Here is a 15,420-nt window from a genome sequence, read left to right as displayed (position 1 = left end):
GTAGCAATTTTCACCTGCTGTTTTCGAAGGCAGCTCTTCCCTGAATGTTATCCGACAAATTGGCACAGATAGCTCACTCATGATCTGCCTGTTTCTTTCTATTCTCCCTTTTCTCATTATTTCTCATGCAGGCCTTCTTTGCTTGCCTAGACAAGTTGCGCCAGAAGCCATGCCGCAAGCGCCGTGCCTCTGGGCTCGATGACAAACGCTTCCGGAAAAAGCTGGCAGACGCTCTGTGGGAGACCAGAGTTTGCGTCCTGGGCATCAAAGACATCGAGGAGCTGCCGCCTAAGAAGAAGAATCTCAAGTGATGTGGATAGGCTGCCCGATCCGTCTCTGGCGCCTCGTTCACAGCCAGGGCTGTCGTCCACCCGGAGCCTGTGCTTGGATATTGTTGTCGTGCTCGATCATCGGGACGTCATCTATCTCCTCCTTGGTGTCCTTTGCCGTCGTAATGGTTTCGATACATGTCTTGCAGTAATCTTTGAAACAGGGTTATTTAATAACGAGAGCATTTTAAAGCTAGGAATCGTCCCTCTCGCTGTTGGTTCAGCGGTCATTGATGCAAATGAAAAATGTTCTCGACGTGAGCTTCATCCAGTTGTACCCCAAGTGTCATGATGCGCTCACGCCAGAAGCTATTCGCCGTTTCAAGCACTGAAGTTTGGCGGACGTCGTCGTTCCACTGTGCTGTGCAGTTTTGAGCGACATAAGCTTTAAAAGTATTGACGCTGCGCCAGCGCAGCGCGCCGCCTTCTTCAGTAGCAAGACAGGGAATGATGGGGAATGATGAAGACAGGGAATGATCGACAGTCCTCAATGAACTTTCTGAAATGCTGGACAAATGCTCTTCTCTGTTCGGTCGAACATCCGTCATGTCAGAAGAGTGTCGCATGCTGCTGTCGACGCTTTGATTCGCATAATAGTGTCATGCCGATCCAGCTGAGATTCGGTCGCCATGTATTTTACTTATTTTCTGTTGCTACCCTGAGGCACTTTGTAGATGTATCGTGTGGTGATTTCGGCTCAAGCTACATACTGTACACCATTCATTCTCTCTGAATCGAAGGGTCATCTTTAAAGAAACTGAAGCCATCAGATATAAAAGTTGCTACACGGACTATATCTTCGTTCCTGTTCATGTTTTTAAATGCTCTAATTTCGTGTGTGGCATAACCATTCTAACGCAGATGCGTACCTCGCCGGAAGACCGCGAATATCGCAAAAGGGGAGAGGAGTATGTATCGCATGAATTTCAACATTTCATATCGCAATTTTATTACGGACGCAAATCTAGAAGATAACTGAGTTCCGCAGAAACAGGTCCAGCATTCTTGGACAGCAATCTTAATTGTGAGGCAGCTGTGAAATATCGTAAGATACTGCCAAAAAATATTAAAGGTGATGGCCCACTCTTTCGACGCAAAGCAAAATCTTTATTTTACAGTTCGTCCTTCTCTCGCATCGAGTAGTTAATGCTGCCATAGAAAACCAATGAGGAATGTTTTTGAAGTTGTCAATAACGTTAATAGCAAAAACTTACAAGCCTCCTGAGGGGAGATCTGCGGATATATTGATTCTTATAGTGGAATCTTCTGTTATGTGAAATGTCGCGTTCATAAACAACTTCACGTTGAAAAATGCTCTTCTCCGAAATTTATTGGTATCATTTGAACGACCGAAAAAAAATAAACTTCATAGATATAAAATGTTTAGTTTTACATGATCACGCACAAAATCAAGAGGCTATATCGAGATTTGGTACTCTGTGGTTATGTGCAACAGAAAAGGCTGTCCTACTGACCTCCCGCTTGAGTTTACAGCTTGAGCCGCCATATATGCTTGCAGGTTCGAATTCTATATGTGCGTGTTTATTTTTTCTCTACAGTTGTTTTACTTACAGAAACCAATTGTCGAATCTCTATTCGAGTGCACAGAAAAATAATTTTTAAGCGTTTCACGACACAACTGAAATGAGCATGGAAATTAAATAATCAGCCAAGAAATATTAAGTTCAGCTTCTTTCCATCTCTGTTTGCTCTGCAATAGAAAATAAAAAGTAGACACTCAGGGAGATTCAGAAATACAGTTCTGAATATATTTCATATTATATTATGTGTGCCAAATGTGTCTTGCTGAGTCTGCTGGATATATGAAATGTTTAATGTGCAACGTTTATAAAACGTTTGTCTGGGTGTTGTTAGATACTGCCTTAGAACTAGCTTGTCACTAGCTATAAAATCGGCAAATGTAAAAAAAAAAAAAATGAGCAATCGCCTACTCACTGTATAAGCTTTAGTGAGTGCAGAACTATGCTACCGAATATGCAGTTTTCTTTTTGTTGTGGTTGTTGTTGTTGTTGCAGTAAAAAAATGCTAACTGTCAAGGGTCATTTTAGCCTTCACACTCGCGGTATGCGGACGGTGTCCCAAAAGGGCACGGTATTGTTATCGTTATCCTCACTATTTCTTGTTTCCCATTAGCTACTGCTCTGCAATGTTATGGTGCTGGAACCGGTCGTGGTTCGGCGTATATACGCGCCGCTGTTTCCTTTCAAGGAAGATGAACTTTTAAATATCGCTCGAAGTAATCTCAGATACGAGCAACAAGCACGCGCTCAAAACTGTTTCCGCCACGATGGCACGGTGTACACTAAGTGTGAGCTCTGAGACCGCAATAGAGACAAAGACGCTGCTTCAAGGACGCGAGAAAAACGTCCCGCAATTATCTTCCTGGTGGTTACGCTCAGGTTAACGTCGTTGGCGCTCTCTTACAAAAGAGTCTTCCGCCACCTTTTCGAGTGAACAGCTTTGCGAGTGATAAAAACGCAGAGAAAGAGAGCGACCTGAAAGGAAAAAATAAAGAAGCGAACTTCACCCTTCTGTCGAAGACAAGGTCCGATAGGAAGCAGTCAGATGCGAGATCTGTTGCCTGCGCGCAAAGATCTTTATGTAATGCGCATATAATGCATCTTGCAATACCCTGCCTTGCCTGCACAGATATTGTAAGTGACCGCTACACCTTAGTAGCGTTCTTTAGTTGCGCCGTACAAGCAAAGAGCTAGGAATTCGTGCATGTGGTTATGAATCGTCTCGGGATTTAAGCCATGAATTCAATCCTGCTGCAAAATGACAAAGAAAAATAATATATCTGTGAGACTCGCCATGGCAGTAGCGAGAAAAAAAAACATCTCTCATGAGATCTGCATGCTGCAGATCACTGCACTGATGACTGCGTTCTGTACAGTTTGTGTGGTGTTGCTTTCTGTAAGATCTTGACTTCTCGTCACGTCACAAGTGAAGCAAAGAAATGAGCAAATAATTGCTATTGTGCACATTTAATACCTGACCGTTGCATTTAACAAGGTCGTGAACGGTGGATGTGTTCTCTGGATTTATATACAGTTTCGAGGAATTGAGGAAGAGATGAGGCAAAGTTTGCGCGGATACGATGGCCGCAGCTGGCGCAGGATAAGGCTATGTAGAGCTCAGTGGCAGAGGCCTATGCCCTGCAGTCGACGTAGTTGTGACGATGATGATGATGATAACGATGTTACGGTACAATGTGCTGTTAATTTCAAAAGCTGGAGAAAACTTTCTTCAAAAACGCTGAGTGATACGAAGTTGCCTACGTAAGCTCACCAAGTTTAACCAAAAAATGGCAGATGGCTGGCTCGCCGCACAGGAATAAAACTTCGCTAAAACAACGATACGGCAAGGAATGTTGACAAAATACGCCTCGCGCAAGGGGGATGGCATTATGAACTCGTTAACCAACTCGTCAGTTAACAACGCTGGGCTACTTGATTGCATGTGAAATATTTACCAACAAAGTTGGAGCGCGTGCAAAGAGACACCTGATGTCGCATTGTTCATGGTGATGCTGTTGCTTTGAATGTCCTGTCCGCGCTCTTGCTGTTCATACGCTTCACGAGATGAGCACCCGGTTCGAGTCTGGAACGCTTGAAGCACCCAGCTGCTGAGCGTTGCAGCGGAGCGTCCCGTGACCATGGTTGCTTCTTCTGACGTTCCATACCTTCATCATTCAAAGTTGTAACCTACCTTAAGTGTTAAAAAGTTCATTTAGTAGTTCGTTTATCAGCCAAAGGTTAATGCTCCTAGCTGCGCGACCGCCCAATTTGTCCTCGTGCAGTCCACCAGCTCTTTGTGAACTTCATGCAGCTTATGTGGCGCACCCTGTGTGAAGCATTCTAGCTATTTTTACGCGAATGCGGTGACTTTTGTTCGTAATAAGTGACGCAACCTGGATGAAAAAAAAATATATATATGAAGGCTTCTGAGCTTCAATGGGGAAGTTTTTTTTTTTTCCTGGCCATGCGTTACCTAGGCAAAATGTTGTGCTGTAATTTGCCGAGCAGGACGTCTGAAAAAATGCCCGCAGAAGCCCGCTATGACAGGTTCTTTCTGATGGGAGAGTGTGGTTTCATCAAATGAAATCACGTACTGTCTTGTCCCTCAGCACGAAGAAAGAGAAATGATTTTCATATGAGTAAATGAAATGCGTTGCGCTACATTTCTTTCTTTCTTTTTTGCAACTTCGCCTTTGTGAAGTAACTTTCTGTAAGCGGCGTTGACCATTGCTATATTGTTTGAGCCGCAAAGTGAAAAGGCCACGCAGCTCTTAACTGCTGCTGTGATATATTACAACCTATTTTCTCTTCTTCATGTGACGAATGCTGATAATGTTGTTCATTCATACAAGTCAGCTGCGGCAGTGCTTTCAAGTGCTACCGCGTTTTTATTGTTGTTTTTGTGTGTTTGTCTTCTGACTCATTTTGCCTTCCTGCAGTGTTATGCGATTAAGGATGGTTTTGAATGGTACCTGACTTTGAATTCCTGAGCTTGATCTTATTTATGAAACTGCTTTTTCTTTCGCCTCTAGTGCGGTGTGTATGTTATAAACTGTACATATAATTTCTTCTTGCAGAGTGAATAAAGTGCTGCATTTCGGTGTGCAGGTAATGTTAAAATCATGTGCCAATTAAACTGAGCATTTACCCTTGTATTTTCCATAACTTTCTAACAATCGGATGGCCCTCCGACAGGCGTGGCAGCACAGCGAGACGTTTTTTGATACTCTGTGTGTGTGTGTACTGTTTGTTCGTTTGTTTCGGTAGTGTGTAGATGTGTATGAACAATTTAAAAAGAATAAAACGTCCCCGAAGCTACAGTTTGTGTGCTGAAAACTTCGCTCAGGTAAAAAAAAATGGCCTGGCTTAGCTTATGGTTAAGCCTAGGATGCGAAGCATACCGCCGGTGGAGGCTGCGCGTCCGCAAGCGAGCGCACGAGTTCGAGCGCACGAGTTGAGCCCCAGCTTTCACAGCTGTTGTGACGTCAGCGCCCCTAGCGGAAGGAGCGGGAGTTAGGCCGCCGGTGGAAGCTGCGCGTCCGCAAGCGAGCGCACGAGTTGAGCCCCAGCTTTCACAGCTGTTGTGACGTCATATCACGTGGTGCGCCGATGTAGGTCAAGTGGTAGCTACGCGGCCGCGCGCGGCGCAGCAAGGAAGAGCTCGGTTGTGCGGCTAGTATGCTTCGCATAAAAATACTATTTTCAAGATACAGCGTAAGGGGCTCTGCAACAAATTAAACCCTAAGAAGAACACGGAAAAGAGCTTTCAAATCGTCGATTTAGTTTGAGCTACCAAGGATCTGCACTCTTGGTATTTCCATCCCCTGCGGTAGCTCAGTGGTAGCTTTGTGGAAATGACGTGGACTAGTCAGCCACTCGGTCGGTCGTTCGATCGGTCGGTCGGTCGGTCGGTCGGTGATTTTTCAACTCTCGTGATTTTTTCAACGCCAACGGATGAATTCCCTGGCGAGATTAAAGGGGGTCTGAACCGCCTGAGGAGAGTACATGAACTCGCTCAACCACTGCATTCTCTCGTCATGAATGCCTGAGCCAAATAATACGCTTCTACACGAAGCAGCGAATTCACCATCACGCGCGAAAGTTGTCGTGTCCTTTCCGTCGACTTTTCCATCCTCGCGCCTTCCTCTTTCGCACGCTGCTGCGTAATTCTGTTCAGAGATGGCTATTGGTCAGATTCTTTCAGGCGTCGTGCACCTACCATGGCCGCGGCCAATAAGCGGCGTAGCTCCGGCAGGTCGGGAAGCTCCGCAGGGGCCGGCGGAGCCGATCTTTGGGCGTGCGAAGTGTGACGTGAGGAGAGCGAAAGGCACGAAGACGCTTAAATTCAAATTTTGACTACAGATAACTCAGCTTCTACAAAGAGCATTAAAAATTCTTGCTGGAGGATATTCGTGAAGCGGTGTCCTTTAACATCCCAGGAATTTCATTTTGATACTGTCAGTCCCAGAGGAACTACTACAGGAGTGGAAAGGATGAATTTGGATATAATAGTAAGTACAAAATACAAGGATGGGCAGATTTTTCAACACAGAATAAAAGCATATACGATGTTTGGAAATACAATCTCTTGGCACAAAACAAAATAACTAAACTTCATAAAGGCACAAAAACATCAGTTCGCTTGAGAGAGGTAATGACTACAGTCCTACTGCTCTTTCTCAGTGACAAACACAACATTCTCAATATGAGGAACGTAATCGGTCAATGTAGATGATGATACAGCATCGTCTGGGAGAGTGTTCCAATCATTTCAAGTGCGAGCGAAATAACTGAACTTAAAGAAGTCATTTTCTTAAAACTGGTAATGGAATAAATTTACTGTGATGATGTCTGGATGTTTCGTTAGTTTTGATTGTTAGTTTTGAATACCGCGCCTTTATTGAGAACCCCTTTCAGCGTCCTTTTAAGGAAGCCAAAAAGCGCAGTTTTGTTAGCTGTCTCTCCCATCGAAATTCGTGGCGCTCAATACCACGGACGTGTACAGGAACGGAGAAGTAAACAAAGAACACTATGGCTTTCTGCCCCTGTTTGCGTGCTGCCTATTAGGAACTATAAAATGCAGCATGTGCAAGCTGGCAGTGATGGTTGGTGCAGTTTCTCTCGTATACACATTCTTATTTTCTGCTAAGACAGACGCGATTGCACTTGGAGCATAATCGCGTGCTCCATTTGCTTATGTCCGCGCCTGCATACTTGTGCCCATATATGGTATCACATCGTGTAACTCTGGAGCACAATGCGCTCGTGCCCTGCGATCACTAGGCCGCTTACATGTGCCATAACGTGCAATACAAATAGTCCTGTCGGAACTCCACACACTCACCCTGCGCTTGCAAAGTGATTGCGCGCGGGGCTTCTTGTAATAAAAAGGCACTTGTTGACAAGAAGCTGTGCCTGGCTACACAGTCCTAAGACGGTAATATTTAAAGCTCTTACCGGCTTCCGGAACCACGGTAATCCACACTTCAAACGGCCTTTAGTTGCACCACGCTCGCTTCCGAAACTGTGGGCGTTTGCAAGCATCCATCTCATGCAAACGCCGCAGTTTTGCACTGACCTCCGACCGAATTTACTCTTATTTTTCCGGCTATAGCGGTTGATTATATTTCTTGTGCTCTATACTCATACAAGGGGCATCGCACAGTCTGTACATTTTGTCGCATTGCAGTTAGGGCTTGACATTTTACTAGTAAACCTTTATACTAATTTCTAACTGCTTAATCTGATGAAGACATTCAAGCTGACCAAGAGTGCCTTGTGACGACCCCACATAATGCGCAGGTCCACACGGGACGGACAGGCAAGAAGACACCGAATGGCTCAGTTTAAACAAAATGATGTAATCAATAATTATACATTGTACATCAGAGGCTGGGGTGCCCGAGCTTACGTGGCGACGCCGTCATGGGGGCGATGGAGGGGCTCCGGAGTTGCGATCCGTCGGTTGCTGGCAGAAGCTGCGCGCCGTCCGGCTTCGGTGGGTGGTGGGTAGTGGTTTATTTAAAAAATAAAAAGTGAAGCAAAAGAGTGTTGCCGGCCGCGGCAACTGCTATCTAATATCTTAAGCACCCGAGCTGCAGCCAGAGCGTGCCTTTCGTCCGCCCTCGCCAGCTATTTCTCCTCCGCCGGCCACGCCCGATCTCCTGTCTCCCAGGCTGGATGGTTTCTTTCTTCCTCCTTTCCACGGCGGCGCCGCGGCACCCCCGACCTCCCTCGTTGGAATGTCGTTTGTCTCCCGCCGGCAGCTTTTGTACCATTGTACCCCTTCAGTGGCTTGCCGCCGCTGGGGGCTCCGTCAACGCGGCGCCGCCGAACGCGGACCGTTTATTTAAGGGGAGACAAGGGAGTAGGACGGTTGAGCACAGAGAAGATTCCGCCGAAGATATGGGCCCTGGTAGCTCACGCACGGAACGTCACACTCGCTCACCCTCCAGGAGAATGTTCTCCGAACATTTGAGTCCAGGCAGCTCCCCTTCTTTTTCTGAATCGCCTCGCACATTCCGTCCGACAAAACACTTTTCGCTGCACACAACACCACTGCAGTGCACCATATGCCGCAGCTGTCATAACTGGCGTCTCCAGGGGCAGCACTGATCTTCTTTCACAGACAAACATGAAACTCAGCACCCAAGCCTCTCCTTGCTAGTCCAAACTGGACGAAATAAATTTACCACAGTTACAAAGGAGCTCCCACTTCCAGCACAATCACGGCACAGACAAAAAAATATATAGATAACGAAAGGAAGTCGGGCATGTCCTGCATCCTGTGTAAAAGTGTTACTTAATGACAGAAAGGCTTAACTAGCAACTCCGATATTTTAACACATAAGGACATAGCAATGTTATGACCCGCAGCATTACACAGTCTTAACCAGTCCCCAACTCCGCTCTGTTTACGCCATTATTCCGACTTAGCTTTCCGATTTCGAAGCGGATATCGGCGTTCATGAGTCGCACCAAGTAATTCTGTGACCCCTTGTCTGCTTTGAGACTCGCGAGGGCTCGTGGCAGGAGCCTCTCTTGGCGTTATCTGCGCGGCAACCTCGCGCGCTTCTTCCTCCAGCAATGCATGAAGTAAATCCGGTGGCATTCCTGCCGTAACCTCTGGCGCTTGCCGAACAAATGCAGGAGAGGGCGTTTCTTGCGAACAATCTGCGCGCTCCGCTTCACTTCGGTCCCCATCAAAATCTGCGCTTTCCCCCTCCTCATTTCGTGAATACTGAACCGGTGCCGACTTGAGGCGATTTGCGTGTATCCTTATCAAGCGGCGGTTCACGTCTCGGATTCTGAAGTTTACCGGAGAAAGCTTCTCGACAACCTCGCACGGTCCTCTCCACCTCGTCTGGAACTTACGAGCCAACCCAATCTGTCTTTGGCAGTTTTCGATGTACACGCTGTCCCCCACATCAAACGGCGCGTCTCTAGCACCGCGATCGTGCACCTCCTTCCTGCGCTTCGCCGCTTTCTTTAAGGCCTCCTTTGCGATGTCCCTCGCCACTTGCAAGCGCGATTCTAGCTCAACCTTATAGTCGTCCAGTGAAGCGTATGGGACACGACGGGGGCCCTCTGGCACTTCACCAGGCTGGTCCGGGTCTCGGTCGTAGAGAAGAAAGAATGGCGATTCGCCCGTGCTCTCGTGTGCTGCGGAATTGTAGGCAAACATTGCATACGGGAGCCACAAGTCCCAGTCCCGCTGGTCGCGCGAAACAAAATGCGACAGGAACCCGGCCACGGTTTGGTTCAGTCGCTCCACCGCGCCGTTGCAAGCCGGATGGTACGGTGTTGTCTGCTTCTTAGTGATCTTAAGCAGCTCGCAAACTCTCCGCATTAGCTGCGACACGAAGTTCGTTCCCCGATCTGTCAAGAGTTGCCTCGGAGATCCATGTCGGAGCACGATCTGTTCGACAAATGCTCTTGCAACCGTGTCTGCTTTCTGATCTGGGAGTGCTACCGCTTCCGCGTATTTTGAAAGGTGATCGACAAATACTAAAATGTACCTGTTTCCAGAAGTGGTCGTGGGCAATGGGCCCATTATATCCATACCTGTCCGCTCGTAAGGAGCCGAAACCTCAGGGAACGGCTGAATTGGTGCTGGCCTGCGTCCCTTGGGTGTTTTTCTTTCGAGACAGGAATGACACTTCGCACAGTAGTCTCTAACATCCTGTCGCATGCCACTCCAAAAGTACAAACGCTCGACACGCCTGCGTGTCTTCGCTACGCCAAAATGACCGGCGCACGGCGCATCGTGGAACGCGCGAAGAACCCTTTCTGTCCACGACCGAGGTATGACGACTCTCTCCCAAGCGGTTTTCTCTGGTCTCCCTTTCCTGGTTGGCCTCGTGCGCCGACACAGGGTGCCGTCTTTGCCAATGAAATAACCTAGCTGTTCGGGGTGAGATGGTGCGCCCTCTAAGCTTTCGATTATTCGCTTCAGGTCAGGATCTTTGCACTGCTCTGTGCGTAATTCGGCGGGGTCGACTACGGGGACAAACTCATCTATAGCTGACACGGCAGCTGTACGGCTGAGCGCATCAGCATTCAGATGTGTCTTTCCTGACTTGTGCTCCACCTCAAAGCAGTATTCCTGCAGCTGTAGATTCCATCTAGCGAGTCGCGAGCTAGGGTCCCTGACACTCATCACCCATTTCAGAGGATGGCAGTCTGTGACTAGCTTGAATTGGCGGCCGTAAAGGTAGCATCTGAAGTGCTTTACTGCCCAGACAACGGCGAGGCACTCCCTTTCTGTAGCTCCGTACTTCTGCTCTGTGGGGCTCAGCTGTCGGCTAGCAAAAGCCACGGGATGTTCTTTGCCCTCGATAACCTGAGATAACACAGCACCAACTGCGAACTTTGACGCATCTGTGGCCAAAACGAAGGGCAAATTAAAATCCGGGTGGCGCAACAGCGGTGCACTCATTAGCTTCCTCTTCAGGGCCCCAAAAGCATCCTCCTCGTTTTTGCACCAGCGAAAGGCGACATTTTTGGCTGTTAAGGCAGTGAGCGGCTTAGCGAGCTTGGCGAACTAAGCCGCTATGTGCCTTCGGTAGTAACCGATCAGGCCGAGAAACTGCCGGACCTGGCGGACACTAGTCGGGGATGGAAAATCCGAGACACACCTTAGTTTCTCAGGGTCCGGTCGCACGCCGTCAGCTGAAACAACGTGCCCGAGGTATTTCACCTCGTTTTTGAGGAATTGGCACTTAGAAGGCTTCAGCTTGAGACCAGCTCCTCTTAGTCGCACCAAAACCTGCTCAATATCGCGCAAGTGGTTCTCAAAACTGTCACTGTATATGATTATGTCATCCATATACACGAAGCACAGCTTCCCCAGAAGACCCGCCAGGATAACATCAGCGGTTCTCTGCCAGACAGCAGGGCTGTTGACCAGACCCATCGGCATTCTTTTCCATTCATAGTGCTCTGAGGGCGTGTTGAATGCCGTTTTCTCAGCATCTGCCGGATCCATTGCTATCTGCCAGAATCCCGCCGCCATGTCCACTACCGTGAAGTACCTGGCAGAGCCCAGCTGAGAAAGCGTCTCCTGTATATTGGGAATGGGGTATGGATCGATGCGAGTTACGGCATTTAGTTTGCGGTAGTCCACCACCAATCGATACGAGCCATCTGGCTTTTCCACCAATAGTGCCGGTGCTCCCCATGGTGACTGAGTGTTCGACAATGCCGCGATCAATAAGGTCCTGCACCTGCCGCTCCATCTCCTCACGTTGGGAGTAAGGAATCCTGTACGCACGTTGGTAAACGGGCGATGAAGTGCCGGTTTCTATCCTGTGCTTTATAACGCCACAGCAGCCCAAATCCAGGTTGGACGCGGCGAATACCTCTGAGTAGTCGTTCAGCAAACCAGCCAGAGCCTCCCTCTCCCTGGATTTTACGTGGGAAAGATCGAACAACGCATTTGGAGGAGCCGAAGGACTAGCATGCTCTACAGTTGCGAGTACCGTATCGGTGGGCTCATGTTTCTCTATCGCAGAGGTGAAGAAAGCCAATGTTTTGTTCTTGGGAAGGCTCAGTGGCTGCTGGCTACAGTTAACCACCCGTAGAGGCACTCTGTGGGCGTCATTAACAGTCACGAGGCACGCGGCTGCCTTCAGGCCATTACTAAGAGAGTCGACCGGTTCAAGCACTCCCACGGCGCCGCTCTCTACATCTGCAGGCACATAAGCGTACAAAATGTGCTCCGACCACGGAAGGACGACCGCCTCATCGACCAGCTTTACGGCAACCCGCGAATATACCTTCTCTAATGATCCCACTGTTTGACGGGTGTCAATATCGGTACTGCGAACCTCAGCCCTGCTCCTGTTCAAAAACGGAACTTTTGAGCCCCCCGCATTAACTTCTTCTTCAGAGAATGAGACTACTACCTTCCCTTTTCTCAAAAAATCCTGCCCTAATATACCTGACACTCCGTTTGGCAGAGACACCGTGTCCGGGCATACGTAGCAGGGGTGCTCCAATGCAATTCCGCCGAGAGTGAAGTGTAACCGGTAGAGCCCACTTATGCCAAGAGGATCCCCCGTTATGCCTACAAATTTGGTTGCCATACCACCAGACGCTTCCAACACCTCGCGATCCCCTTTCCTTCGAAGCGTGTTAAAGCTGCTTTCCTTAAGCAAGGTCACCTTTGACCCCGTGTCTATCAACAATTCCATGCAACAACCATTTAACTTGCAACGCACAACAGGGCATGCCTCGTCGGCCACACAAACCACCACCACCTCATTACCCACTGCTCCCTCCCCACACTCATCAGGATGGGGAGGACAACCTAGTTTTTTGTCCCTGTATCTGGAGCCTCGCTGTAGGCTTGCTTAGGGCGTGTCTCGCCTGCTTCTCTTTGTGGCTCCCCACGGCGCACGTTTGGGCAGAACCTTGCGATGTGTCCGCGACCCTGGCACGCGAAGCACGCGATTTCTTCGAAATCTCGCATACCGCGCCTGTAGCTTTGTGGCGGTCTCCGGTTTCCAGCGAATGGGCGCCGTTGAGCGCCCGCTTCAACCTGGCGTTCCACCTGCTGAGATAGCAGCTGCTCTAAGCGATCTAACCGCTCTGTCAAGAGAGCAACCTCAGGGTTGGGCACCGCTCTCTCTATGACGCGAACTCTCGCTGCGGCCGCCGTTAGCGCCTCATTTCGTTCCTCATCCAATGCGGCCGCCACGGCTTGGTCGAAATTGCTCGGCTTGCGCGAGAGCACGAACCGGCGCACGGGGTCTTGCAGACCAGCCACAAACAAAGCGGTCATTTCCTCTTTAAGTAGTTCCTCCGCGTATTTCTTCTTTAGCTGGTCTCCTTCCTCCTCCCTACTCAGCGTATCGCGCGCTAGGCGCTGAAGCCGCGACGCAAACGTTCGCACGTCCTCCCCTACCATCTGTCCGGCGTCACGGAACCTCTGTACCCGCACATGACGCGGTTCAGTGTCGAAATGCTCGAACGCGAGCTTCTTAAATTCCGCAAATGATTTTGTGGATTTTACTTTTTCGTCTCGCCAAGCAAAATCATGAGCAGCTCCTGCCATCTTACACCTCGCCATTCCCAGCATTTGAGCATCGGACCATCCCCCCATTTTCCCAATCTCTTCTAGCATGGAAAAGAAATCGCAGACTGGAACCCCTGTCTTATCTCCCGTAAACGTCGGAATGACGCTTCCTAATGCCAGCATGCTTGCTCCGAGCGACGGCTGTGGAGTGGGAGCTCCGTCAGTTACAGACATTTTTTTTCGCTCCAGCCTTCCGGTGCCTCAAGCCTCTCAAATGGGGGTCAAAGTCCCACAATCAGTCCCGTGATTCCCCTTTGATTACAATTTTGAAGTCATGAATGTCGCAGCATTCAGAGGACATTTGCTTTTGAGACCCCACTTCTGACACCAGTGTGACGACCCCACATAATGCGCAGGTCCACACGGGACGGAGAGGCAAGAAGACACCGAATGGCTCAGTTTAAACAAAATGATGTAATCAATAATTATACATTGTACATCAGAGGCTGGGGTGCCCGAGCTTACGTGGCGACGCCGTCATGGGGGCGATGGAGGGGCTCCGGAGTTGCGATCCGTCGGTTGCTGGCAGAAGCTGCGCGCCGTCCGGCTTCGGCGCTCAAGGACCCTTTTTCGTGACCGATCTCGTCCAGAGCGTGCCTTTCGTCCGCCCTCGCCAGCTATTTCTCCTCCGCCGGCCACGCCCGATCTCCTGTCTCCCAGGCTGGATGGTTTCTTTCTTCCTCCTTTCCACGGCGGCGCCGCGGCACCCCCGACCTCCCTCGTTGGAATGTCGTTTGTCTCCCGCCGGCAGCTTTTGTACCATTGTACCCCTTCAGTGGCTTGCCGCCGCTGGGGGCTCCGTCAACGCGGCGCCGCCGAACGCGGACCGTTTAAGGGGAGACAAGGGAGTAGGACGGTTGAGCACAGAGAAGATTCCTCCGAAGATATGGGCCCTGGTAGCTCACGCACGGAACGTCACAGCCTGATCAGGATTATGCGTGCAGGTATCTGTGTAGTTCAGCGTTGTAGTAGTGTTGTAGTAACCTGCTTTTCATTCCGATATGCAAAATGTCAAGCGCATGCAGGTACACTCGTTTGCTGACAGCATGGCAAAACAAACAAACAAACTGTCGTGATCTAAATGGCAAACAACAGTGCTAGCAAAGAAAGACGAGAGGCTATACCTGATGGCATGAATACATGTGGATGCCTCCAAATAAAGCCCCCAAGCGAGAAATTTAGATAGCAAAACCATGCTGAGCCCCATTTTTTTCGACCACAACCCCCCCCCCCCCCGCCCCCTCCTCTCCCTCCACCCCTTCTCTCCACCAAGCCGCCCCCTACAAGAGTGACCCATAAATTCGCCCGTGAGTTTATCTCATCGTTGAGAGTAGATGTTATAGAATGCATTGCAGGGACGGCGTATAGCGTTTCCTAGGACGGCTCATAGATGCATGGCGGTAACCGCACATGACATGGGTATTGGCCAGGTCTTTGGCTACTGAACCTGCACCCACCTTCGCCCGCTAGTGATCCCTCGACTAGGCAGCGCGCTTGGTATCCCTGGCTGATTTCGCGGCTTGAGGAGCCTCCGCAATCGTCCCAGTAAACCCAGATAAATAAACCCAGCTAACAGGCTAGGGGCTAAATGCTTGGTCTAAACAAAGCTGTTCTTAACACTGATATATACTGAACGTAAGCGCTTTCTTGAAGCTATGCTTCACGTCATATTACTTTTATTTATGAGAACAAAAAGCCTCAAAATGCAAACAAACATCTGACAACGTGCGCTAGTTTGGGTGATATATAGAACATTTTTTATTCAGGAAAATTTAGACAACACAGTGCTTTGGTGCAGAGGGCTATGCCTATGGCACTCTTGGCCATGAACACAGCGGCTCGGGCTAGTCGGAACGGGTGCACTGGGAATGAAACGGTATGACCCTTCGGACCACATCCTGTAATTCTTATCAGTGGTCTGTTTATTCGTGGCATTTCCTTACAGTGCATCCGGGCAGGGATGCTTCGTGCT

General features: G+C 49.2%; 1 protein-coding gene across 1 annotated transcript in view; it reads left to right on the top strand.

Annotated features, from left to right (window-relative positions):
- The window catches only part of LOC149350802 (uncharacterized), a 51,873-nt gene extending 46,683 nt beyond the window's left edge, over positions 1 to 5,190 (top strand). The window contains exon 5 of the mRNA XM_089579944.1: positions 132 to 5,190. Within this exon, the coding sequence (XP_089436070.1) occupies positions 132 to 311 (180 nt within the window). The 3' untranslated portion in view covers positions 312 to 5,190. The remainder of the gene's footprint in view (positions 1 to 131) is intronic.
- Positions 5,191 to 15,420: the final 10,230 nt, after the last annotated feature.

Source organism: Amblyomma mixtum, chromosome 3 (assembly GCF_055824585.1).
Source record: "Amblyomma mixtum isolate Tamu chromosome 3, ASM5582458v1, whole genome shotgun sequence".
In the NCBI taxonomy this organism is placed as follows: domain Eukaryota; kingdom Metazoa; phylum Arthropoda; class Arachnida; order Ixodida; family Ixodidae; genus Amblyomma; species Amblyomma mixtum.
This window is presented reverse-complemented; position numbering and strand designations above follow the sequence as displayed.